Below are 27904 nucleotides of genomic sequence, written 5' to 3' on the forward strand. Positions count from 1 at the left end.
TTGCACACTTCAGCGCTTCCGCTAATGAAAAGACTCTTCAAGGACAGCAGACGCTCTGGAGGTATCAAGTACGACGCCATTTTGAAAACATTACATGACGACTTTGTTTGCTTCTGTGATTGGCTAGCAGACTAACACAACACCCCGCAATCCGTGCAACTCGGTTGCCAACTGCTGTTTTTTAAGTTGTATCCTACTAGAGGGCGCGAGATTAAACTGCGTTCGCTGGCTCACCCTTACATGCTTCACTCATACGGAACCTCACGGTGACGATGACTGCAGAAATGTGCCTGGAGTGTTCACATAATTGCTAATGCAATAAAATATAATTTGATATTTAAGATAAGCACAGAAAACTGAAAGAGCATATGTATTTTTATCAGATTTGATGACAAAATAACAAAACTATCTCAATAATCCACGTCCCCCCTTAATGTCTAGACACTTTTACAGATCATGAAGATACCACGCCCTAACATTTAATGTAATATAACAATAAAACATCCGACAGGTTCCAGGCACTGCAGCATTGTCAGTACAGCACCACTTTTGCTGCCTGTGATTTTCGTATATTTTGAGTGTTTTTTTAACATTTAGTGGTCAAATGTTTCAACCTACGAGGCCATCAGAGAAGTGGTGCATACTTGGTGCAGAAAACAGCGAATATCTTTGTCTAATGCAATACGAAAGTTGAGGCATTATATTAAAGAGAAGGGTGAATATACAGCAAGCTTTGGTATCATTTGCTATTACTTTTTTATCAACCTTGCACACCATAGGTTGGCAGCCTTAGGTAGCAGTGGGCCAATCCTTGGAGTACTAATTGGGGCTTGCAGAAAGGCTAGCCACAGAGGTGAGCAAAAAGCGTGTCGCAGAGGAAGACCAGTAAGCAGCAAAGTTGAACATAAAAGAACTTATAGCTACTCTGACTACATCTAATTCAAAATAAGGACGCTCTAGACGTACTACACCCACAACACAATCAAAAGTATGCAGACTAGAAATTCAGGGGAAAAAAGTGAAATCTCCTAATGCCTAGGCATATACCTGAAATTGGAGACTGCAGTCTAGACTTGGCATTGCAAGCATTGTAGTGCATTCATCAGTTTCAGGATGTCACTCTGAGTTGCCAAGAAATTCAGTTTTCTGACCAAAGCTGTGGTCTGCATACTTTTGACTATGGGTGCACATTATTGGGGAACTGCACCAATGACATTTCAACACCAGACACTTTGAGCATATAGCAAAGGCAGAATAGAAGTGTGAATGGGAGAGTTATACAGTATAATCTCGTTACGTTGAACTCCAAGGGGACCAGAAACTTATTCTAACGAAATGGAGTTCGAACTAAGAGCCCCTTTAAATATAGCACCCGATCAATTGTGCAGTACAGCACACAAAACCAATACTGTCACTGGTCTCCCATTCAAAAAGTCAAATTTTTATTCCATCAGTGCGCAACATGCTAGAAGAAGCCTAGGTTCTTTTGAGCATTTGAGAATACCCTGAAATCTGACGTCACACTAACGTACCAAGTCACTTAGAGCAATCAGTCAGTTGTTCATGCTATACAAGTGAATTTGTTCCTTTACATTTGAGGCATCCATAACCTGTAGAAGCAGTGATGAAACGCTTCATTTGTAGCCATATTCATGTTAGCTACAAACTACTTCAAATAATTCGCAAGAAGGTTCAAAACTATTGCTCAATTTTGTCTCCAGCTGTGGTAGCAACAGCAGCAGTCATTTTCCCTCATTTCAATGGCAGGAGGAAAGATAACATGGTACAAAATCTAGTTCTATGACAAAAATGACAACCATTCCACTCTGTGAAGATCGAATGGCAGCAAAAGCACATTGCTTTTCGTTTGAGATCGTTGACTGTCAGCTTTCATTGATTGAATGACTGTCGCCATGCACCGTGGTGCAGAAGCGCGAAGGCATTCTGGCGGCTGAGGAGTTCTACTCTATGATGCGAATGACGAACGTCGAGCAACATGAGAATGGTCACTGGGAACGTCTAGGAATGTACGGGAGAGTACCTGTAGCGCAAGGTCCCGAACAGTCAAGTTTCATACTTTTCCGATTCTCGTCAGGTCGTTCGAGAACCACAGACAGTCACACACTCACACTCTGCAACTAAATCTGAAATGTTTATCCAGAAAGTCTCGTTGGAACTTGGCATCCACACCTTTGAAGTCATTGACTCGGTCCATCCGGTACCTCTGCCGCAGTATTGCATTGAAAGTCTTGCGTCGTTGCTTGTTCGCAGGGTGCCCGGGCTCGCGATTGTCGTTTTCGTTCAGCATCAAAGGAACGTTCTTCATCAGTGGTCATTGCACGCCGCCGCTGTTGACATTCTCGTTGCTGTTCCCTCCAGTGCTCCTTGTACGCATGTTGTTCATTTTTTTTTTTTTTCAAGAGCATCTGTTCTTACCTGTGTGCCTTGGACCTCTTTGGGTCCCATATCTGACAAGAATGGTTCAAGGGTGCATTACAGGGTACCGAGCCCACAAGGGTATGTGCCATTGAGCTTGGACCCTTTCTGCATTATCACCAGGATCGGCCCACATAATGATTGTTTCTGTTGACGGACGCCGAAAAAAACCAGGATCGGCCCACATGATGATTTTTTCTGTTCAAGGACGCCGAAAAAACTATGGAAGGTTAGTCATATACAGCTTTCACTGTAAAAGTATCTGCAATATCCTATAGTCCTTCATACAGATGCTAATACAGTTGGCTTGCACTTCAAAAGATGCGTACTTGACTGAGTTACTCAGGAGCAACTCAGAGTGAGGTACTTGAGTTACTTCCAGTAGAGGCCGAGAGCACACCTCACATTTGTTGTGGGAGGAAATGTGTGAGTGAAGTGTGTGCGTGGCCAGTCCAGTAACCTATCCCATGCGTGTGGAAGATGCAAGTTTGATTTGTCTAAGCCAACCACAGGCCGCTTTTGTCTGCTCGCGTGGGAGCAAGTCCTTTGGAGCCTACACTGGCTGGTGGTCAATCTTTGAGTGATCCTGTGTGCCAGCCACCCTTGCTTTCAACGAAACTGCCACCACCAGACAAGCAGGCACAGCCGCTGGTTGTGCCAAAGAGGACACAACTGGACAATCCACTACAACCACCCTCAAGCACCACAGGCACAGCATTGATCCTTCCTAACTGCAACCTAGCACCACCATTGTCACACTGGACATCGTCAGAAGGCTCTCCAGTAGAAGTGGAAGGCTGCAGACTCACCTACCATGGCATTGAGGTGAAGTGCTAGAGAGCGTTTTCAGCAGAACTATGCAAAGTGATGCGTGTTGCGTTATTTTCGGTGTCACGAGCATGTAACACACCAAACTGGTAAATTGCATGTGGCAGTCTGCGACGTTGTGACTTAGTAACTAACTGCAGTGCTGGCTGAAATGCCTTTCGTTCTTGTCAACATTATTTCACTCACAAGCACCACACTTGCTTCCAGTATGGCAATAACAACGATGTAAGCAGAAAAGGACACAAGGTGCATAAGATGCTTTCATGTAGACAGGCCTGCATTTTATTCCTTCAACTGAAGGGAAAGCACATGCTACTGCCCAAAGGTCAGTCCTTTGCATCTGCTTTCCGTTTATCTACATCACAAATTGCAAAGGAAAAACAACAAGGCAGTGATTATCCCGTGCAGTACCTACTCATAGTTTTTAGGCTTATAGACTATCTTCCTCGTCTTGATGATAGTCCACTTGAAGCGCTTGTAGTACCATGTTACAGCAGTGAGCACCGTGAGTATCATCATAACCTGGAAAAGTTAAATAAGTGCAGTAAATGTCTCTGCCATACAAGAATCTAGGCATCATTTGACAACAGTACACTAAGAAAAAGAAAGAAATTAAAATGACAAATAAGTGCTCCAACATGTCGAACAAAGTCACTTTTACTGAGAACAGAGCTTTCATAAATGAGAAAAGCAAACACAGACCATACTAGCACCACTACAGTGCAGACATGGTGCCAACTCCCTATGACATCTGTCTCATTCGTAATTGGCAAGCAGCAGTCAACAACTTAAGATTAGAGGTGTGTGAATACCGAACAGTAGATTTCGAATCGAATCAAGAAAGAAAAGCCAGATATTGAATCGAATACTGATTATCAGAAAACTTGTCAAAGTTTGTACCGCTTACAAATTTTTAGGAAGAAAACGTAGTGCTGCACATCCTTGGGAGGCTCCTCTAATTACTTAACAAGAATATTGCTAGCTATCAGTAACTTAGGTACCCAGGAATCAAGATGTATAGTATACTCCACTATTTTTTTTTTTAACTGGAACACCAAATCAGTACTCCAGCACAGATAGCTCAGTTTGAATACGAAGGTCTGAAAAATATTTTTTTGTGATAGAACGTCTGTCAAATAGAATCAAGAGCTTTTCCCCTCTGAAGCTGAACAATTAGCAAAGTTGTCCAAAATACCAATGGGGTTTTCAGTTTAATAGTGACCCATGCTGTGCTTAATGGCAATCGCACGCACGCCAAATTCATCTATGTGCTCGCATGTGGGCAGAAAGCTCTGAATTGTGCGAATCCGCATGTGTGAACACTGAGCACTTGTACACCATAGGATAAGCGTGCCTTCAGGGGGCTAATCGACCCGATCTTTGCTCATGCTTCCGTGCTTTCCATATGCGCTGTTTTTTGTTGTTCCCTCTGTCTGTGTAGCGTTATAGGGTCCCCGACCACACCGCATAGCAAATTTTGGAAATATGCTGGAAGTCATTACGTGCCCTCTAAAGAGTGGCAACGTAGACACTCTCTCTACTCGCCTCGTCTAGCCACCACAAGCGAAATCCCTTCACTGCATTCTCACACACCATTGCCAGAGGATCACATGTCACTAACCCCGATGGGCCCAGCCCTTTTTTTTTTTCTCCCTTCTCGCGTTTTTGCAGAGTGGTGCACTTGCGCTGACGGTCTCGTGCGCGAGCTGTTGCGTTTATCTGCAGTTTGTTTCAGCTGATGGCAACGACTCGAATTGTCTTCCAGTCACCTCAGGAGTGCCCCAGGGAAGTGTCCTGGGGCCATTGCTGTTTGAGCTGTATATTAATGATATTGTTACCATCATTACACCAGGGACACAAATTCGATTGTTTGCAAATGACTGTGTGTTATTTCGTCAAATTACATGCACAGAAGATCAAAACGAACTTAACGTGAGCCTAGACAATGTGCTTGATTGGTGCAGTGAACTTTCTATGACTGTTAACACAGAAAACTGTTTTTATTCAGATAACCCATAAAAAGAATCCATTAGACCATACTTATCAACTAGGCTCATCAACACTAAGATAGGTTCATAGTTACAAGTATTTAGGCGTAATGATAACTAACGACCTTACCTGGAATTTGCATATAGAAAACATGCTCGTCTGCATTTCGTAAGCTTTGTTTTCTAAAGCATAAGCTTAGAAAATGCCCCCAATTATTAAACTCCTAACATATTACACCTACATCAGACCGAAACTAGAATATGCATCTATAGTGTGGGACCCTTTTACTAAAGAAAACATTAATGAACTTGAAAGAACTCAAAGGTTCATTTATTCAAAATTTAAAATGACGGATTCTTCTACTGCTCTTATGGCGAATAACAATATTGAAACACTTGAAGATCGAAGAAGTAAATCTTGCCTTTATTTCCTTCACTTGCTACTGAATCATGAACTCGCAATAGACTCCTCCTTATACTTATCTCCTCTATCCACCCGACATACCCGACATCACCACACGCAGTCACTAACGCCATATTTTGCAAAAACTAACTGCTATAAATTTTCTTTTTCTGTATGCACAGTGCTAATATCTACTTCAAATTGCAATATCTTCAAGCAGTAGTTGCGAAAGTATAAGGTTATATTTAAGAAAATTAAGAAAAACATTACTAGTTGAAATGTTCCATTTCTTTTTTTTTTGCATACGGTAGATCCAATAATTGTACACACTGACTAGATATCGTCATTTTGCAATCGACAAAAAGCTAAACAAGCTACAGCACGATGCTTTTTCTGAAAATTTAGTGCATAAATAAGTTCCCACAAAGGTGACTACATTTTGCCATTGTGCATCACATAACCCAAGAAATATGGCAGCTACACAAATAGTAGTGTCATGTTTGAAATCTGCATATAAAACTATTATTAGCTGAATTTTGAAACCTCTAGCACAGGTAATAAAAGAAAAGTTGTTTCGAGGAGCATCTCCCCTTAATGCATTTCTAACCTCATATGGACAAATTGCAATGACACTCACCTTGATGAACATGCGCTTCCGATCATCAAACTCAGGTTCAGTACAGTACTTGAGGAAGGTGGTCACATCCTTGGCCATCTGTGATGCAGTGGCTGGCGTACCATCTGAGTACTCAATGGCCTCATTGTACAGGGCCTGTGCCATGCCTATCGCTCCTCCTGGGAAATATGGATTGTAGTACTGGCCCTCTTGAACCTTGATGCCGGCTGGTGGATCACAGTAGCCAGTCAGCAGATAAAAGATGTAGTCCTACGAAAACGTTAATGCAAGTACTTCAGCATGATGGATAAGCATTGATGCAGAAACACGGGCAGCTAGGCCAATAAGAATGCACTGACATTCCAAAGAGGATGCAGCACAACAATGTTTTAAACAATAAAAAAGTATTACAGCAACTTCAACCAAAGAATGGCACAACACTATTTCTTCAGGGGAAAAAAAATTTGCTGTATTAGCAAATTATGTCTCCATAGCATGTACTAAATTTTTTATACGTTAAACTTTGATAGAACAAACTTCAATATAATGAAATTCTCTATATAACAAAGTATTTAACTTGCCATAACCTCTTGTCCACAGAACACCATGTATTTAGAACCTCAATATAAAGAAATGTGTTTGTATGTGATTTCAATATAACGAAATTTCGATTCTGCTGCAAAGGAATGCCAAGACAATAAATGGAAACTGACGCAGATGGTCAAATGATCAAATTGCAAGATGCTGCTTGCAAAAGCACTTCTTAAATCCTACCCAGCGCAATGAGAACAACCGCCAAAGTGAGTCGTATCATGTTCCGTATAAAGTCCAAGTGCGATAAGATCCTACGGAGCCCCGCACACTTTGTGCTTTAGGTGCGAGTGAAAGTGTGCGAGGGGGAGGGAAGAAAGATGGTGGCTTCACGAGTGCCGCTTTCCCGTGCGAGCAAAGGGAAAAAGGCAGAGGTGAGAGTGCTAGCAATAATGCGATCGATTGCGCGCGCGTGAGGGGCGGGAGGTAAGGGGTAAGTTGGTGCGCATCTGGGTCGTGGCTGCGCATGGCTGTAAAGTGCAGCTGAGCGCATAACAGCTGTGCACCCTGCTTTAGAGGTAATCTGCCGCATGTGCAAAGAGTGGGCATGCCAAGATGGCGTGGCATCACGTAAGCTGTCTTTTTGCACATCTAGTATTGGAGGTTCCATAATCTTGAGTTTCGGTGCCTAGTTGGAGCGAGAGGCAGACGAATCATTCGCTCCCCACTGTCGGCTCTTTTCATGATAGCGTTGTCCCAGTGTGGCGGATGCCATCAGCAACGGGGGGTGGATTGCATGCGAAAAGAGTGGCTGGCGTCTCTTATTTGTACCGCCGATGTGAAGATGTCAACGTGACATGAAAATGTGTCATTAATAAAGGGAAAATGAGATATCCACCCAAATGTATCTAATTGCTACAAAAGAAACCCACACGGGTTCCTCGAAAGAAAGGCCTTGCAGTTTTTGTTTCTTTTTTCAACTGTGAGGCCTTTATTTCGAGGAACCTGTATGGGTTTTCTTTGTAGCAATTAGATACGTTTGGGTGGATGTCTCATTTTTCCTTCATTAATCACTCCTCTCCACCTTGCAGGCTTCTACAAAACTATTACGTCAAAATGTGTCATTCATCGCCGACTCCCAAATTCATCAAAATGAATTGTTTTCTCATTAAAATTTGTTTTTTGTTTTTCGATTGCCCAATAATTCGGAAAATTCTGTCGCCCCATTACGTGCAAGAAAAATTGATCGGCGACTGTACTTACTTGCATAAAAGATCGAATTTAAATACAATGAAATTTCGATATAACGCAGCAAATTGCTGATTTTACCTACTTTGTTATATTGAGGTTTAACTTAATATGCTGTACCTCGTTCCAATTTAAGTGTGCACACAGTATGATTAATTGTGAATACAGATTTGTTACTTTCAACTTATATTAATTCGACCTTGACAGAAATATTGTAATCGATCAATTTTATACACTGGGTTGAAGAGGCAGAAAAAAACACCCAATCACATTGCCGCTTGATTTGACAATATTTGTCCTAGACTAACACACTCCATCAATTTGAAGTGCACCATATAAGTTCAAAGTAGAAAACCTATGTAGAAATGCCATTGGAGCTCCTAAACAATGTAGAAATCTCACATGCACCTGAATTTTCTAACAAGAAATATATAGCAAGCCTCTGATCCTGGTAAGAAGAAACAGTTGAAACCAGTATTCACAGACTGGAAATTCATTTGTACTTATGTCCATCGTCATCACTCGCAGACAGCACTTTATAGCTATACACCACAGTATGTCATCCTATGTACAGTTCATTGCGTGCTTAATATTCCACAGCTATCGAACGACTTTGCAACAATTGCAAATGTGAGGGCGGCCCACACTTTGATTAAGCACATTAATATTTCACTAGACTTGGAGATTGACAAAGAATCTTGAGAACAAGTCAAGGACCGCGCAAAGAGCGATGGAACGAAGATTGCAAGGCATAACGTTAAGAGACAGAACGAGAGCGGTTTGGATCAGAGAGCAAACGGGTATACTAGACAATTTCCTAATTGACATCAAGAGGAAAAAATGGAGCTGGGCAGGTCATGTAATGCGTGGGTTAGATAACCGTTGGACCATTAGGGTTACAGAATGGGTACCAAGAGAAGGAAAACGCAATCGAGGACGACAAAAGACTAAGTGCAGCAATGAAATTAGGAAATTCGCGGGCACTAGTTGGAATTGGTTGGCGCAGGACGGGGTAATTGGAGATCGCAGGGAGAGGCCTTCGTCCTGCAGTGGACATAAAACAGGCTGATGATGATGATATTTCATCTAGTGACGTTTGCAATTTTGGGGAATGCTGAAAACACCTGATGTGATTTTGTTGCCGCTAGCTTAGCAGGTAAAATACTCTTGCAAATGAACTCGTACAATCCAACTGAATGCAGCACGTCGTAGTTGCTATCTTAAGCAAGAGCTTGTTCTGTCACCATCTTACGATGATAATGGCAATGGCACTGGCTCAGGCTGTTGTGAAGGTCACAAAAGTGGTTTCATATTCAATTGCACTGTTGAGAAAATTTTGATAATTTTCTCAGAAAAAAAAAATCTATATGCATCAGAAACCAATAAATACAGTAATTAATCATTATGCACTACCATTCTCACTTGAAGATGTTCCTATGATGGGCCGAAAATAGGCATTTTCGGTGGTATCTTTTTTTCGCTGGTAGACACTTCTGTGTTGGATGTGTTCACTGTCCCCTAGCGCTACCAAGGCACCCGCTGCATCCACGGGGTCAAATTTGGGGCCATAATTTAGTTCAGGTATGTTCGTGCCAACTAGTGAAGTTAAGTTAACCAGTGAAAGCAAATTTCAGGATGGAAGTAATGAAAGTTTTGGCCCATAGAAACTTACAGGTGCCAGCCAGAATTTTCAATTGGGATCAAATTAGCTGAAAAATATAATTAGCTGGCGTCAAATTGTCAAACGTCTACTGTATTTCAAATGTAAGCACAGAATTTTGTTGGATAATTATATCCACCAGTGTGCAGCTACACTACAGAGCCTCATGAATATATCACATCATCCATTTCTCTATTTATTATTGCATGTTAAAAACAGCCTTTTAACAATGCAATCATACTACAGTTAAAACAGGGCCATTAGTAAGTGAACTCGCCATTCCAGGACAATGTGACATACTGCTTATGATTTCACCACTTTGAAAGCAATTTCTAGCGCCAAATATGGCACAATGAAATGGCACCACTAGCTAGCATTTCTTATCTGTCCACATTTGAAGCTGTGCTCTACTTGGTGCACATATTGAAATGATCACATTAAAAGCTGACAATTATCTGTTGTGCTCTTCCCTCCCCAAACAGCAACCTTTGGTCCTTCTGCTAATAAAGGACTTCATTCTTATTATTGCACTCTTCAAAAATTGAGGCTTTGTACTATAATTATGGGATTAACAGCTATCTACTGATTAAAAAAAAAGCAGGAAAGGGGGTGGGGTGGTTATGAGCCATCCCTTGGTAACAACAACCTTTTCGTTAAGGGTGTGCAAATATTTGAAAATTTGGAATACCAGTTTAATATGCATTTTTCATATTCGCATTACAGAAATCGTTCAACGGCATGCAGTTCGTAGCATTTTAAACATATATAGGATAACCAATTCACCTTCTACTCTCATGCTCTAAAATAAAATTTTTGTTAATATTGCGATGAAAGGTGGCGAGGTTAAAATTATTGTATTCAATTTGCGGGGAGCAAATGCTTCATCTGCCTCTCGCTCCAACTAGTCACCGAAACTCGAGATTACGCAACCTCCAATACTAAACGCGTGGGAAGAAAGCTTACATGATATCTCACCATATCGGCATGCCCACCCTTTGCATACGCGGCAGACTACCTCTGAAGCAGGGTGTGCGGTTGCTATGCACTCAGCCACACTTACAGCCATGCGCATCCATGGCCGAGACCCAAAATCGCTACCCACAACAACTGCCCCCTCTCCCCCCCACCTCCCCGCAGCGTGCTTGATCGCGTTACCGTGAGCCCGCTCCCCTCCCCCTCTTTACCTTTGCTGGCGGGGGAAGGCGGCACTCAAGCAGGCACCATCTTTCTTGTCTCACCCTCGCACCTTTAACTTGCACCTAAAGCACACAGTGCGCAGTGGTGATAGACTCTTATCACACTAGGACTTTATAAGGAACATGATGCGGCTCCATCCACTTGGGTGGTTACTCTTAACGCGCGCAGCGTGTGATTTGAGAGGTACACTTGTAAGCAGTCACTTGTAATTTAATCATTTGACCATCTGCCTCCGTGGAAGTTTCCATTTATTGTTTCGAGATTTCTTTGCAGCAGAAGCGAAATTTTTTTATATTGAGATCGCACGCAAACACACTTTGTTATATCATTATATTGAGGTTCTAAATACACGGTGTTCTATGGACAAGAAGTCATGAAAAGCAATACTTCATTATATCGAGGTTTAACTGTACATGCTTTACACCAGTAAATAAAGTATTCCACTAATAAATGCAGCATTTCAACGACCGTGAGTCAGTAGGATGTCTCACACTGAAAACAAACAACAGAAGGGCACTTGCTGCACGTCATGCTGTAAGAGTCCTGCATGCATGCAAGGGCAAAAGAAGATTTGTGTTCCTGCAGTTCTCTAAGTAGTGGTCATAGTGAACAGTTTACCACCACTTTGTTTTGGTTTGATGCCAGTGCAACTTTTTCCTTTCTCATTTGTCATTACTATTGCAGTACCAAGTGATAATGCACTGAGAAACAAGCAGTGCAGGGCCGAATTTTTCTGAGCTATCAGGCCTTTGATGCTGTAGTATAATATAGGTACATAGGATGACAATACCAGCCTTATCTTACAAACTATTCAATTTTCTGAATTAACAAGGGTAAAAAAAAAACACTAACTGCAATAGCTTACTAGTCTACAGTCACTGTCTGATTTTTCGGACTCCCTAGGGACTGTGAAAACGTCTGAAAAAATTGGGCAGTTCAAAAATAAATAAATAAATAAATAAATAAATAAAAATGAATGCATGCTTTTTAATGCCCCCATGGGCTCAAACTGCCACAGACACATCCAAAATGGCTCTGAAGGTCTGCCAGTACACTTATCAAGTGTGCTAGTGCCCGTACTGTGACAGGAGATGGCAGGTGCATGTAAAGCAAACTCTTGGGAACCAGCATCATGCAACGTTTGACCATTATGTTTCTCACGCTTCGAAGCCGTCAGCAAGGATGGCAAACGCAGAGTCAGCGCCATTGCTGATTGCAGCGAATCTTTTCAATGAAAGACACAGAACCAAACTGCATGAAGCTTGGTAGCGAACATCAAAGCAGCTAGGCCTAGCATTGCCATGGTGGCTACCGCTGCCAGTGGATCAGCATGCGAGAGTGCTGGTTGGAGACTGTGAGATATAATGAAAATGGTGGTGGTAGTCGCTTCAAATAATGCCGTTTCACATCCGCAGTCATGGCAAAAAAGCCAGAAAAATGGAAGGCAAAGGGTTTTAGTGTCCGAAGTTTTGGACGTTTTTATATAATGTCTCGTGAAGGCATTAAAATTATCAGGCAGGTCCGAAAAATCTGTCGACTGTATTTTTACTAATAGGCAACATAATTGGGATGTTACTGAATACTGATAATCATAACTGATTATCAGTATTCAATATTCAAATTTAAGTATTATATCGTATTCTAAGATATTTATTTTCACACAGCCCTACTTTCAATGCAAGTTGTCCACAAGCTAACAAATTGCATGGAACACACAGCTATGTAAATTCAGCAGCTAAGACAATAATAGTGTTTGATAGCCCATTAATGTGGCATTTAATTCAATTATACTTAGTTTCACCACACTTCTTGAATTTCGAGCATACAGCAGCAGAGTGGATTAAGAATTTTAATTTCTTCAGTGAGTTTTGTCAAGATTACAGAATATGGACTCCATGCAGGAACAGGAACTTCATATATGACAACAACTATATTATGTTGAGCATGTTTGGAAAAGCACCCATCCATCTACATTCTAGCTCGTTTTACTAAAACACTTCACACATCTATTACTGATACTTGCCGCACAGGCTCAATCAGACATGTTTCAAGATATGTGCAATACATTATAAACATAAGTATTTTCATCAGTGCTTTTCCTTATGGCGCACTATTTGGCATGCACACAGCGCCTGAAGCGGATAAAGCAATGGTGAAAGCTGTAGTATATTTCACAGGGAAAAAAGGAAGATAAACATTGGTGACAACCTATGTGTTTATCTAGACCTCCTAAAATTTTTTTATCACTATTCAGATTTTCTTTTCAAGAATACTCAGCCTCACTATGTTCTTTTTACTTTATTCTGTGCTTTTGTTATCAGGCCTAACTTTCATACATTGTCATAAATTTCATAAGTTAATTCATACTTCAATTATCAATTTATGCACAAAAAAAATTTAAAATAATAATTTGAGAAGTGAAGAGGTCACAAAGCATAAAAGAAGTATACACGAAAAGAAGGCAGGTTGTACCTCGCCACCATGCCGAGCATTGGTGATGAAACTGAGGTCTGGTGGAAGGGCACCATTGTTGGCAGCGCGAGCAGCTTCATCATTTGGATATGGCTTTGGAAAATAATCTGACAGCTTTCCAGGCCGCTCGAACATGTTGCCTTGATCGTCAGGACCATCCACGATTTGCACCTTAAGAAAACGAGGTTAATGTGTAAGAAATTTCACAATGACATCTACAAACGGTAAAATAAAAAGACCTCTCAGAGTAAAAATGAAAGTGTTGAGAAAATATTAATTGCTCTTATGCACTGTGTGCTAGCAAAATAACTCATGCAGTACTGAGATTTAGGTAAGTAAGTGACGAAATGCAGAGGTCTATACTGTCAATATTGTTTATGAACCAATCCCTCCCTTAACTACTATATTAGACATCTGTGACAAGTGACAAAAAGTTGGCTTCATTCTTTTCCTCCTCTACTGCAGTCTCCTGTAAATGCCAATCAAAAGGGCTTTTGCAACAAAAAAATTACAAGCAGTAGCATCTGAAGCTATCACGACTTCTGATACAATTTTGTAAAGACAAACAGGCCATGAATTGCATTAAAGCAGATGCTTACATGTGTATTAAAGTTGATGCAATATCCTTGCACAATGAAGTTGAAATAAATTCTAGTTGTGCCATAAAAACAAATGCTGGATAACAACATTTTTTTTTATCTTTGCTGCAACACCCATGACTTCCGCTGCCATCAAAAGTAGTGCCTGCATGGAGTGCCATGTCTTGGCGCTTTCACAGAACTACAAGCACTACCTCAAAAGTGAGAAAATTAATTAATTAATTAATTAATTCAGTTACCTCACAGGCTCCCGAAGGAGTATTACGTGAGGGGAGGATACAGGGAATTAGCAAAAAGAAACGAGTACAAAGAAATTATACATTGTTAGCAAGTAAACATGAAATAACAAATATAACGTGATTAATGAAAAACGACTGTGTGAAGTCACAAAAAAGTAGTACCAAGAAATTACACAAATGGTAGCTGGTGAATATGAAAGAACAATTCTCTAACAATGTTAATGCAATACAAAACAAACAAAAAAACTATACAACTTCGCTAAAAGTATTTACTTAGGTGTGCAGTATGGTTTAGCTGTGAAGAATTATGGAAATAATATGCATAAGCGCGCTTTGAAGGATACAGGGTCAAGAATGTCAACTATATCGTTTGGTAGGTTATTCCAATACTGAATGACACGTGAACTATTGGGAACTATTGGGTTTTTACTCGAAACGAATGGCCTTACATAAACGTGCCACTTGCACAATTTCTAGATGTTACGCAAAACTGCCACCTTCTTTAAACACAAAGGCCTGTGCAAAATACCATCCATTTGCATGATTAGTTACTATGTTAAAAATGCAAAGAAAATGCTGAATTTACAAGGGAAACTTAGCATAAAAGAGACCCTAAATTTTCAAAGCATACTTCATCTCCAACATGTTATAGTGAGAGGGGTTTACAAGAAGCTGCAGTTCTTTTACACTGCACTCAAATGAATCACTACATTCTAATGAATAAATGGGCTTTATCTATCATTTTCCTGTAACACATAGTCACAAAATGCAAGATTAAGCCAGTGGGAATAAAATGGCTTTTTATTAAGTTATCTCTCATCACTTCTGCAGCTAGAATCTGCTTACTAAAAATGCAATAGCGGAAAGAATTGGAAACAGTGTGTTATCTTATCAATGGAGGGGCAGTTCCAATAAAGTAAGATCTGAAAACACTGGCCTTGTCAACTTATTTTCACATTAGTTGCAGAATTTTCATAGGTAGGCAAAATGTGTCTGTGTAACAAGAAATGCAACGAATCACAATAATGATTGTGCTCTGTAAACTTTGATGAATAAAGCAATAGGTGATCAAAGTTCAGGAGCTGTCTGTCAAAGCACCCGTGCTGAATCTATCCTGGAAGTCAAATTAAAGCACCTAGAATATCCTCTAAAATGGCCTCACCTCCAAGTGAGCCAAAGAAAAAAGCAAGCAAGAGGCAAACAGAAACAACAGTGGTACTCACTGATTCAGCTTCTGCCTTGGCTTCAGCCTCAGTATGTGACACTCCAACCAAGTTGCGATACGCAATGTAACGCATACTGTGACATGCTGCACAGACCTGCTTGTATACCTCGTAACCCCTCCGAATGCTGGAAAAATGAAACACACATTAATAACCAACCTTGTAATTATGCAAAACATGCTTAGAAATCCACAAGGTAGTATGTTAACTAGATTGTTTTTTATAAAGCATCACACTTTGCTGCAGAATAGAAACCAAGTGCAGTGTGCCACAATATCAAACATGTACCGTAAAATAATCGAAGAATTGTGGTGAAGCTAATGCACATGCGTGTTGCAGAAGGTAGTAATTCACCCTGTATTAGCCAGAGGAATCGGACACCAGGCAACACAACATACAGCTGCAATAAAACTGTACTGATACAGCAACACTTGTCTGCAGTGGCCAAACAGCCAGCTGTGGACTGCATGTGCCATGCATGGCAGTGACAGCTGGATTCAAGATCTCTCAGCCAGAAGTGCAAAGAGCACCCATGTGGATGTGTAGTGGCTTTATCGTGCAGGTCCTGGCAAGCAGCTGCACTGGTTCAGCACTCTCATACCCGTGTCACACGAGCACCCATGAAGTCTTTTAGGATAAGGGAGCGTGAGACTATCTAAAGGGAGCTCGACCTCAAGGAAGTTGTGGTCATGTCACACGGCTAATAAAAATTTTTAAGTGTTTGGTTTTTGCATAAGTACAAGAATGTAACTTCTAATTATGCTCGTAGCTATTATAATTAATGCTCTTTCCATAAAAAAATAACATTCAATATATTTGACCTGAAAAACATACACCTCGTTAAAGATCAAAGTGCGCTCGCTAAACATAGCACTGCTAATAGCAACGCTAGCCACCTTGTTGTCCTCTGCGTTTTCCTTTGCAGCGTGACGAGTAGGTTCTGCGTTCTGCTACTTGAACTGCTACAAACTATACTAAAGATGCAGCATTTCGTTCAAGGTGACCCTGTGAGCTTTCCTTTTATTTTACGTATTGTGCTGGTGTCAGTCATGAGTGACCACACCAACCACTGCATGACTAGCATGACAAAGGCTACGTTTACATGAACCCAAAGCGAGCGGTCCAGTCAGAAGTCGGGCTGACTGGGCTCGACGCTGCCTGGACCCGACGTGACTGCGTTTACACGAACTCGCTACTGATGGGTCTGGACGAAGATTGCGCACAGCGTCGAGTCAAGACATCAACATGTTTGAACTGGGCTTCCGGTTCCCGCTGCCATCTGCAACAGCTCTATTGCATGGGTCTTATCGCTACGATGAGCTTGCACTGCACAGTGCTTGTCATTGCTGTGTCCTGATACACTGAGAAAAGAGCAGAGTGGGTGAGGGAACAAACGCGAGTTAATGACATCTTAGTTGAAATCAAGAAAAAGAAATGGGCATGGGCAGGACATGTAATGAGGAGGGAGGATAACCGATGGTCATTAAGGGTTACGGACTGGATCCCAAGGGAAGGGAAGCGTAGCAGGGGGCGGCAGAAAGTTAGGTGGGCGGATGAGATTAAGAAGTTTGCAGGGACAGCATGGCCACAATTAGTACATGACCGGGGTTGTTGGAGAAGTATGGGAGAGGCCTTTGCCCTGCAGTGGGCGTAACCAGGCTGATGATGATGACGATGATACACTTCCTGATGCCACCGTATAAGTTGCGACGTCATGGTGATCCCGTGCAAGTCTCGGCACTCGCGGCCCCGACCTGCCCACATTTACATGCACGCTGCAAATAGGTTGGGCTGGGCTAACCTACTCCATGAAGCTGGGCTCACTGAGCCCGACTCAACACTTGTTCTACCCAACCAGCTAGTGTTTACATGAACTCAACCAGCATATTCCAGCCCAACAAGCCGATATGCCCTGTTTCTGTCGGGTTCATGTAAACGCCCTGAAAGCAGCCTAGGTCATGAGTATTGTGCAGCAGCATGCGTAACTGTTGCTGAATTGCGCTTGAAATTTTATTCAATTCAATAGAAATGTTCTACACACATAGAGCATTAATTTTGAAGGGCCCCTCACCAGGTCTGGCCATTTTGAGCTGACAAACGCCGTGCATACAATGTGTGCTAATGATCGTGTCTGCTAAGTATTATATTGCTATGCGCTGCAGAAAGAGCTGAAATTTCAAACCCAAACACAGTTTGCCGTTCTCCTCCCAAGCACCGCGCTCCCAGCTGGAGAGATGACGTATATCGCACAAGTGCGCCTACGTACATCGCACTGCTGTGACATTGCTCGTAGTGACATGCGACTTTGAGAATTATGCAAGGCAATGTCCGCTTTTTGTGTAATCTGTTGCTTCAATAGGCAAATTAAAGTTTAGAGAAATAAACACACAAATCGAATGTCTGCATGTTCTTGTTTTACTTCACACCACAGCAAGGGAAGTGTACTTCCATTTGTCTGATTGTTCCCACGTTGCGCAGTTGCGCATGCAGACAACGAAGTACATCATTTTCTACCATGTTCCAATGTGCAATCATGCTCTATGAACCACCTTTGTATGCCTCAGTATTCGCGTAACACTGACTTATACCGCTAGTCAGGTGTCCTCATGCACAGCACTTAAAATTGTGTGCTGTGCGAAAAAAGAAAAACGCAACAATGCACACGCGACGCCATTAGGGGGAAAAAAAAAGAAAAGAAAAGAAAACACAGGAGCCCATGACGTATGTCTCACGCGATCCTTGACCTCCGGTATGGGAGAACGCAGAGAAGGAATTTAGCTTGCGGAGGCTATACGGGGCAAGTGGAGCATCTCTCTTGACAATGGCCTTCGCTTCCTGAAATCATGGGTTCGCAGCACTGACATATTTCTGTCTCGGCTATTAATGAACCATTTTTAAAAATTCTTGCAGCAGAACACTTCCTAGAGGGCACGTACAACTTCCAGTGTTTAACCGAAATTTGCAATGTGGCCTGGTGAGGGGCCCTCCAATGCAAATAGTCACTAAATTCCCGGTTTTATAAGAACCAGTTTGGGCACGAGAGTACTCCCTTCATTTGCCGAGGGAGATCCAACAATCTCCCTTGATCAAAAGTTCCATTACCTTCCTTAGCGGAAAGGCAACCGTGTGACACTGAGATAATCTCCCTCGAGACAAAGGGGACGAAGTTAAAAGGACTTTGTGGGTGCCCGTGTGACAAGAGTATCACTTTACGCGCTTTAGTTACTGTGTGTGGATTGTGACAATATCAAAACAGTGGAGTATGGTGGAAGTTACGAGGCATGCTGTGGCACTAAAGTCTGAGCATGATACTAAGCACAGAATTCCCTGACATGGAGGGTACACATGGCACAGTGTAGGGACAAACACAATCACTTGCATGGCAGCCATACTCCTGATTTTGAGAGGGCAGCTGTAGCTTCCAGTAAATATCTACAGTATTGATAAAAGCACGAAAGTATACCGAGCCGGACAGACCATAACATTTTCTGGTGACAATTTAAAACTTTTTATTCATAGGACATGCCAAAGCAACACTGTGGCTATGAAAGTTGCCTTGGTGAAGTGCTTGCGATTCATTTTGACCATAGGGGTTTCCTTTTACATTCAACCAATGCGCAGTACACAAGTGTCCTTGCATTCTAACCTCATCAGAATACGGCTGACAATGCTGGTAATGGAACTCACAATCTCTTTCTACTCAACAGCAGAATGTCACAGCCCACTAGGCTACCACAAGTACCTACTTAAAGGGGTATTGACATGATGTTTTCGGCTATTCGTTTTTTTTTTCTCATTAAATGAAGGTCCTAGATCTCTAAATCCTAGAGAAAATAGCGACAAGCTTCAGAGTGCCGCAAATAATTTAATAAATCAGCTTTCCTACAGCCACTTTCGGTTTCGTTCCCCAAAAGGATACTGTGTTGTGATGTCATACAAAGTATGGTGATCACCTGGTAGCTATCAATGAGACGTTTCGATGCTCGCTCAGCTGCCTCATATGTTGCTATTCATTGTGAGGACCGATGTAGCAGCATAATGGGCAAGGAAGCGTGCCAGAGAGAGTTTCAAAATGTGACAAAACCACATACTGCATCATGATGTCACAATACAATAGAAACAAAACCGAAATTGGCCATAGAAAAGCTATTTTTTCTAGGGTTTAGAGGTGCTTGACCATCACTTAAAGCAAAAAGGAGGATTAGAAAACATTGTGTCAGTACCCCTTAAAGTTTAATAAAACAGTTAAAAATTGGATAATGAATGAATAAAAAATATAATCAAAGGCAGATAGGGTGTTTCAATGCGTGAAGTAAAGAAAAAGATAAGAGGCAGAACAAGCATGCTGTACAAGTATACTACTGACGTCTTCAGGCAACTTCTAATTGCCCAACACACACATGGACCTTAATCCACACATGGAGTGCTACCACAGGATGAGCAATGTCATAGCAGCATGCCAGCAAATAAATGCCCAAAATTTAGTACGTTTTTACATATGAACAACACAACATGTCACCAAATACTTCTAACAAACAGAAGTGAAAACATTATGAGAAACCATACAAAAAAAATTGCACTATAGGAAGGTGGCATTCTACATCACTAGGGGTTCTCATGGCACCCACCACATTTGAAGTGTGCCACAGTCTCAGTGCACACATGACAGGGATGGCAATGGCTAGTGAACAGCAATCATGTGCTTCAATGTAGCTATTTTTCCAGCTGCCTGCCACACGCCACGCATCCCAGTGCTTATTATTGCGACCTTAATAGCACAGAGAAGTGCTCGTGCCTTCAAAAGGCTTGCATATGCAGCTACATCACCACCAATGTGATGTGCAACGTCAGGCTACTGCAGTGTGTGTACTTCACTGAAATCAAGGATTATCTCGTGCTTGTCACGATTTTCATGGCCCAAATGTAATAAAGGAGTACGAAGTAATGGAAGTGAATACAGCCACTAGATGGGTGCAAGAGCGAAAAGATCATGCCGATTCCTTAAAGTCTTTATTTAGTGTACATTAGTAAAGCGGACTGAATAATTTGAGGCATGCATGAGTGAAAGGCAAATTCCATGCAACACTTTTCTTGCAACGAGAACACTGGCTATAGAGTTTATTGCAGTTTTCTTGGCAATATGTATGGCTTGTGGCTGGCTGTGTGCCAAGAAAGAATTTAACCCATTTGAAGACACCTAATCATGCATTTTTTTTTTTTTGCTACAAACAAAGTGTATAATTGTCATTTCTGTGAGTGAAAAAGTCAATGAGCATGAAAAGTACAGCTTCATAGGCTATTGCCACAACAAAAAGCACAGAATGAAAAAAGGTAGCAGAAGCTTCTTTCCCCCTATTTTGAGCTTTGCCAGAAACTTCTGCCCTCCTTCACACAACGATCTCTTCAGTCCTTTTAAATGGCTCATAACAACACCTCGAATCAAGGTGTAGCCAATTGAAAGAACATTTTTGTTGCAGGGTTTAGTACGATTGTTGCAACACTGCCTTGTGGAGCACATGCAGCAAAACATCATCATTATCATCATAAGCCTGGTTACGCCCTCTGCAGGGCAAAGGCCTCTGCCATACTTCTCCAACTACCCCAGTCATGTACTAATTGTGGCCATGTTGTCCCTGCAAACTTCTTAATCTCATCCGCCCACCTAACTTTCTGCAGCCCCCTGCTATGCTTCCCTTCCCTTGGAATCCAGTCCGTAACCCTTAATGACCATCGGTTATCTTCCCCCCTCCTTACATGTCCTGCCCATGCCCATTTCTTTTTTTTGATTTCAACTAAGATGTCATTAACTCGCGTTTGTTCCCTCACCCAATCTGCTCTTTTCTTATCCCTTAACGTTACACCTATCATTCTTCTTTCCATAGCTCATTGCATCATCTTCAATTTGAGTAGAACTCTTTTCGTAAGCCTCCAGGTTTCTGCCCCGTAGGCGAGTACTGGTAAGACACAGCTATTATACACTTTTCTCTTGAGGGATAATGGCAACCTGCTGTTCATGATTTGAGAATGCCTGCCAAATGCACCCCAGCCCATTCTTATTCTTCTGATTATTTCAGACTCATGATCCGGATCCGCGGTCACTACGTGCCCCAAGTAGATGTATTCCCTTACTACTTCCAGTGCCTCGCTACCTACTGTAAACTGCTGTTCTCTTCCGAGGCAGTTAAACATTACTTCAGTTTTCTGCAGATTAATTTTTATACCCACCCTTCTGCTTTGCCTCTCCAGGTCAGTGAGCATGCATTACAAGTGGTCCTCTGAGTTACTAAGCAAGGCAATATTATCAGCGAATTGCAAGTTACTAAGGTATTCTCCATTAACTCTTATCCCCAATCCTTCCCAATCCAGGTCTCTGAATACGTCCTGTAAACACGCTGTGAATAGCATTGGAGAGATCGTATCGCCCTGCCTGACGGCTTTCTTTATTGGGATTTTGTTGCTTTCTTTATGGAGGACTACGGTTGCTGTGGAGCCACTATAGATATCTTTCAGTATTTTTACATACGGCTCGTCTACACCCTGATTCCGTAATGCCTCCATGACTGCTGAGGTTTCGACTGAATTAAACGCTTTCTCGTAATCAATGAAAGCTATATATAAGGGTTGGTTATATTACGCACATTTCTCTGTCACCTGATTGATAGTGTGAATATGGTCTATTGTTGAGTAGCCTTTACGGAATCCTGCCTGGTCCTTTGGTTGACAGAAGTCTAAGGTGTTTCTGATTCTATTTGTGATTACCTTAGAAAATACTTTGTAGGCAACGGACAGTAAGCTGATCGGTCTATAATTTTTCAAGTCTTTGGCGTCCCCTTTCTTATGGATTAGGATTATGTTAGCATTCTTCCAAGATTCTGGTACGCTCGAAGTCATGAGGCATTGCATATAGAGGGTGGCCAGTTTTTCTAGAACAATCTGCCCGCCATCCTTCAACAAATCTGCTGTTACCTGATCCTCCCCAGCTGCCTTCCCACTTTGCATAGCCCCCAAGACTTTCTTTACTTCTTCCAGTGTTACTTGTGGGATTTCAAATTCCTCTAAACTATTCTCTCGTCTATTTTCGTCGTGGGTGCCACTGGTGCTGTATAAATCTCTATAGAACTCCTCAGCCACTTGAACTATCTCATCCATATTAGTAACAATATTGCCGGCTTTGTCTCTTAACGCACACATCTGATGCTTGCCTATTCCTAGTTTCTTCTTCACTGCTTTTAGGCTTCCTCCGTTCCTGAGAGCATGTTCAATTCTATCCATATTATACTTCCTTATGTCAGCTGTCTTACGCTTGTTGATTAACTTTGAAAGTTCTGCCAGTTCTATTCTAGCTGTAGGGTTAGAGGCTTTCATACATTGGCGTTTCTTGATCAGATCTTTCGTCTCCTGCGATAGTTTACTGGTATCCTGCCTAACGGAGTTACCACCGACTTCCATTGCACACTCCTTAATGATGTCCACAAGATTGTCGTTCATTGCTTCAACACTAAGGTCCTCTTCCTGAGTTAAAGCCGAATACCTGTTCTGTAGCTTGATCTGGAATTGCTCTATTTTCCCTCTTACCGCTAACTCATTGATCGGCTTTTTATGCACCAGTTTCTTCTGTTTCCTCCTCAAGTCTAGGTTAATTTGAGTTCTTACCATCCTATGGTCACTGCAGCGCACCTTGCCGAGCACGTCCACTTCATGTATGATGCCAGGATTAGCACAAAGTATAAAGTCTATTTCATTTCTAGTCTCCCAATTCGGGCTCCTCCAGGTCCACTTTCGACTATCTCACTTGCGGAAGGTATTCATTATCCGCATATTATTCCGTTCTGCAAACTCTACTAATAACTCTCCCCTGATATTCCTAGAGCCTATGCCATATTCCCCCACTGACGTGTCTCCAGCCTGCTTTTTGCCTACCGTGGCATTGAAGTCGCCCATAAAGGGTACAACCGGCACAAAACGCAAGGACAGAACCGGCACATAGCAATGATGTTTGTGCTACCTCTATGACCCTCCTATAACACCATGAAAGTCAGTACAAAATAAAGCAAGCGCTTGTTTCTAGACCATCAAATATACTTTTCAGCAACTCCATTTGCATGCAAAGAGTCCAGAAAAAATGAGAAAGTACATGGTCTTCTCAAGAGCTGAGACACAAAGCACACTTCAAACAGCTAGAGATAAAGCTACAGGCTTTATCAGGCTTGTATGCTCCCCAATTTGGTCAATCATTACATTTTGAACAGCGGAGCGGTGAGAACAGTAAGTAACTTGAAAAACACAGCCTACAAGCATGAGTACACAATTCACATTATAACAAATTTTTTCACAATTTGTAGCGCTGCAATTTTGTAGCGATGCCTTCCGCATGATTCTACGCCGCTCTTACATTGCACCTTTCACAGCTGACTGATCATCTTGATAACGCAGATAATGAGGGCACTGCTCTGACCACTGACAAAGCACAAAAGGCGCAAAAAGGAATAGCATTGGAAAAGCCATTGCTACGAAAGCATGGCCCAGCATGCATTTAATGATGCAGAAGATAGACAAACCAGCCCAATTGCCAACACATAAATGGAGACACTTAAGACCACCACCATAAAGCAGCCAGTATTTATGTAGAATATTTTTTGTTGCATTTAGGCACTAACCTAGCATGGTCCAAGGAGCTGATCACTGTCTCTTTGTGAGGCCACGCCAGCTTGGGCGGATGTAACACAAGGTCGGATGCTTTCACCGATTCATTGAGGGCATAAATGACACCTGCCACACCAGCTCCAACCACGCCCACAGTGCTGAAAAACTGAAACCAACCACAGAAATTCTCACTGATCATAAGTGGATTCACACAGCTACCTCATCAATGTGTTAGGCCATTACACTGCAAGGCTAAGAACATAAAATGGGCACGAAAAGCAAGAGGTCATTAGGTACAACTTGTCTCATGAGTTTGCAACTCACTGTGCCCATAATTGAATATACAGGGCCGCTTTTGCAATTATCTCAGCTTTCCATACAAGTGGTAAGGTCAGCAAGGGACTGTTTTTGTCACACTCAATAACTTTGGAGTACCATGTGTGCAAGAGGTTAACAAGTGCCAATGACAACCCTGATGATGCATGGAACTCTGATGAAGTCTGCGATACTTTGAAACAACATGTACAAGTTGCTCAAATGTAATAGACAACCTGTTGGAGCATAGCAGCTTCAACAGCTTGTTGAGTCTCTCAATTTGAAGTAAATGCCCAAAGTTGCAGACAGTGTCAGGAACCTTAAACAGGGTTATTGCAAGAGCAGGGGTCTGGGCTGTAAAATAAGGTCATAAAGTTATACACTGTGCTGGTATCAACACCACAATTCACTGCAGCAGCTAAAACCAAAAGGCCAAAGGAAAGAAATCACAGCTTTAATGCTTTAAATGAATGAACACGGCACACAAAACAAGCCTTACACAACACTAAAGCCATTGCAGAGTTCACAACTCAAGTGTGAATACAAGTGGGCCCAAAACAGTCAATTCGTAATACATTAGCAAAGTGGAATATTTTCTGCCTATCTGTTAGGGCATGCCTCAAAGGTACAACTCAAGTAGCTCATTGTGTCAATCTAAAGCGAACGAATGTAACCGAATGTCGGTTAATATTAATTTCTGCGGTTTTACGTGCCAAAACCGCGATTTGATTATGGGGCACGCCGTAGTGTGGGCTCCACATTAATTTTGACCACCTGGGGTTCTTCAACGTGCACCCAATGCGTGGTACACGGGCGTGCTTGCATTTCACCCCCATCGAAATGCGGCCACCGCGGCCGAGATTTGATGGCGCCAAATGTCGGTTGCATCATGCTTTACAAGAATGAATGGGTGCCACAATAACAAACGATGATGGTAATAAACTATGATTTCTCAAAATGGATGTACATTCTTGTGGCAAGTCACACAGAAGTTCAAAACGCTAATTAAAAAATAAAAAAAATTTGGGGAGGAAAGAGTAATCGCACAAAATTCGAGCGACAAGGTCACGCTGGTTTCGACTTACGACTTTCTTGCCCCTGCTCAATGGCGTGTAGGTCGATGCATGGGCCTAAAAGGCAAGAGTACTGTGTTAAATATATCATACGTTTTATTAATATATCATACGTGAAGATTGCTTAATTGTGCATGGATCTCGCTGCCAACTTGTAGGACACATCAATGGAAAAAAAAAATTAGAAATACGAGAAATGAAACATGCACAGGACACAGGTCATTGATGAGTTCTGTTCACCGTTATGTGCAGAATACCTACCGACATTAAGCAAATATTTGAAATCCGGGCTACAACATTTCGCAGAAGAAACGGACGATTTTTTTTCAGCTGTTTAGACGCACACACACACACACATAAAACCCTGATCTCACCGGCAAGCAGCAAGATCGGCCGGTATCAGGGTTAAACAACGTGTGCTTGCACGAGCACTGCGCACCTGCCGTGAAAACTGCAGCTACCGCGTACCAGGGGCTACAAGAAAGTTACACAGGGAAACATGATTACTGCATACTTTACCTTACTGATCAGTGATCCAGACTGTAGCCGCAGGAAACTTGCGCTGCCAAACCTCCCTACGACTGCAGCCATCCTGATGAGGGACAGCAGAGGACGTTCACGCAGCAGACGAGATCAGACGAGACAACGGTGATACCGGAAACCATAGTCTCCCGGAAACGTAGTGAGGTAGTGGATGTTGCAACTGCACGCCAGAAGAATGGACAGGTGTCTCCACATCACGGTGTTATAATATTCTTACACCGTGCTCAACGCCCTCCATACACCCTCATCACATTCTATAGAGTTACTGCATAGAGAAAGGAATATTCCTTTCTCTATGGTTACTGTGTATGCTACCAAAGTTACTATATGCTACCTTTGGTTGCATATACAGTTATATTCTACCTTTGCTACCTATAGATGGGACCTTTGATAGCGTATAGAGTAACTCTAACACTCTAGCATAGAGAAAGAAAAACTCTAGTCTCAACGACGCCGTCTGTCTGCAGAACGGGAACCAGGATTATATGAAATTTCTGGTGTGGCAGTCCCAGCCGCCGCCTACGGGGGCGAGTGAAGCTGACAGTGGCCATATTGATAGAGACAAAAGAGCGCGGTTCCAGCACGGGCGGCCGCCCTATACGCGCGGGGCTCCCTGTGTTTGGTCCCGCGATGAAAAATAAACAAGGAACACCTTTAGAAAGTACATCAGCACGCACATGCGTTAGCTTTTGTCGGTAAAAAATTATTCCTGCCTCGATTGACGTCCGCAGGCTTTGAGAAAAGATATCGGCGAGACTCTTCGCCAATCGCGCGCTTTTTCGCATCGTCAAATTATGAACGGCCTCAGACCACACCAAGGGCTACCACTCAAGAATGTTACCAGTCAGGCACTGGTAAGAGCCGTCATGGAGGCGTGCGAGGACAGAACCACTGACAACAATTTTATTCAAAGAATCAAGTCAGGTTCGAACATTGCAGTAATATCCACCCCGAATCGGGATACGGCCAAGGTCATGCAAGCCATTAAATCCTTGAACATCAACGGACGACAACACCCGGTCAATGCGTACGTTACGGCAGGAGAAGACACGACGCGGGGAGTAATCCACGGCATAGAAGCACACACCCCTTCTGACGTGCTGCGATCGAACCTACGTATCCGAACGCAGGGACTGGAGTTGATCGACGCAAGAATGACGGGCGACTCACAAAGTGCCTTGCTCACCTTCTACGGCAGCCAAGTGCCAAGGTGTGTTTATTACTTCGGGGGAGAGAAACTCTGCACTCCCTACCGAAATGCGGTACAATTCTGCCGTACCTGTGGCACCGTGGGACACCGCACCGACGTATGTCCACAGCCCGACGTACAGGTGTGCCGCTCGTGCGGGGTACGGGAGCCTGCCGATGGACACACGTTCACCCCCAAATGCGCCATTTGTGGGAGTGATCATCCAACGGGTGACCGCCGATGTCCCAAAAGACTAAAGCCAGTCAGGCAGATATCAAGACCACGGCCAAAGAAACCAACGAAGACCCAGCTACGGTGGTTCGCCACCGAAGACGAGGACTCCGAGCTGGAGTTCCTTCCGGCCATGGATCGTCGCAGCCGCTCCAGAACCCGCTCGCCGTCGCGGAGCCGATCTTGTTCCGGGCAGCCGGGCCAGAGGAGACGGTCGGCATCCCGACCCAAGGTGCCTCAGCAGCAAGATCAGACAAAAAAGAAGGAGGCCCCAAGAAGCAAGTCACCAGGGATCCTACTGGCATGCAGCACCCCACAGAACAATCAGGTGAGCTGGGCGCAAGTCGCATCTCCCACTGCCAATGCTAAGAATACACCTACACCAATCACACAAAACCCAGAGTACAAGAAAATAGTAGAAGAAAACAAAATGCTTCGAAACAGTTTAGCCGAGCTACGAGCCGAGTTTG

At 42.6% G+C, this 27904-nt stretch overlaps 1 protein-coding gene across 1 annotated transcript; it reads right to left on the reverse strand.

Annotated features, from left to right (window-relative positions):
• Positions 1 to 3520: 3520 nt before the first annotated feature.
• On the reverse strand, positions 3521 to 26148 carry Cyt-c1 (Cytochrome c1). The gene is made up of 7 exons (XM_065438134.2): positions 25991 to 26148; positions 25484 to 25528; positions 24098 to 24249; positions 15441 to 15567; positions 13380 to 13550; positions 6293 to 6541; positions 3521 to 3786 (listed from the first exon to the last, which is right to left on the reverse strand). Exons 1-7 carry the CDS (start codon positions 26060 to 26062, stop codon positions 3676 to 3678), a joined length of 927 nt encoding a protein of 308 aa, XP_065294206.1. The 5' UTR covers positions 26063 to 26148; the 3' UTR covers positions 3521 to 3675.
• Positions 26149 to 27904: the final 1756 nt, after the last annotated feature.

The sequence above is a fragment of the Dermacentor albipictus genome, chromosome 1 (genome assembly GCF_038994185.2).
Source record: "Dermacentor albipictus isolate Rhodes 1998 colony chromosome 1, USDA_Dalb.pri_finalv2, whole genome shotgun sequence".
Classification (NCBI taxonomy): Eukaryota; Metazoa; Arthropoda; class Arachnida; order Ixodida; family Ixodidae; genus Dermacentor; species Dermacentor albipictus.

Coding starts and splice junctions, on each gene's coding strand:
- Cyt-c1 (XM_065438134.2), bottom strand. CDS start 26,062: ATGGCTGCAGTCGTAGGGAGGTTTGGCAGCGCAAGTTTCCTGCGGCTA. Junction 24,250..25,483: donor TGAGCAGGGGCAAGAAAGTC/GTAAGTCGAAAC, acceptor GGTTGGTTTCAG/TTTTTCAGCACTGTGGGCGT. Junction 6,542..13,379: donor ATGCTCGGCATGGTGGCGAG/GTACAACCTGCC, acceptor ACGTTTTCGTAG/GACTACATCTTTTATCTGCT.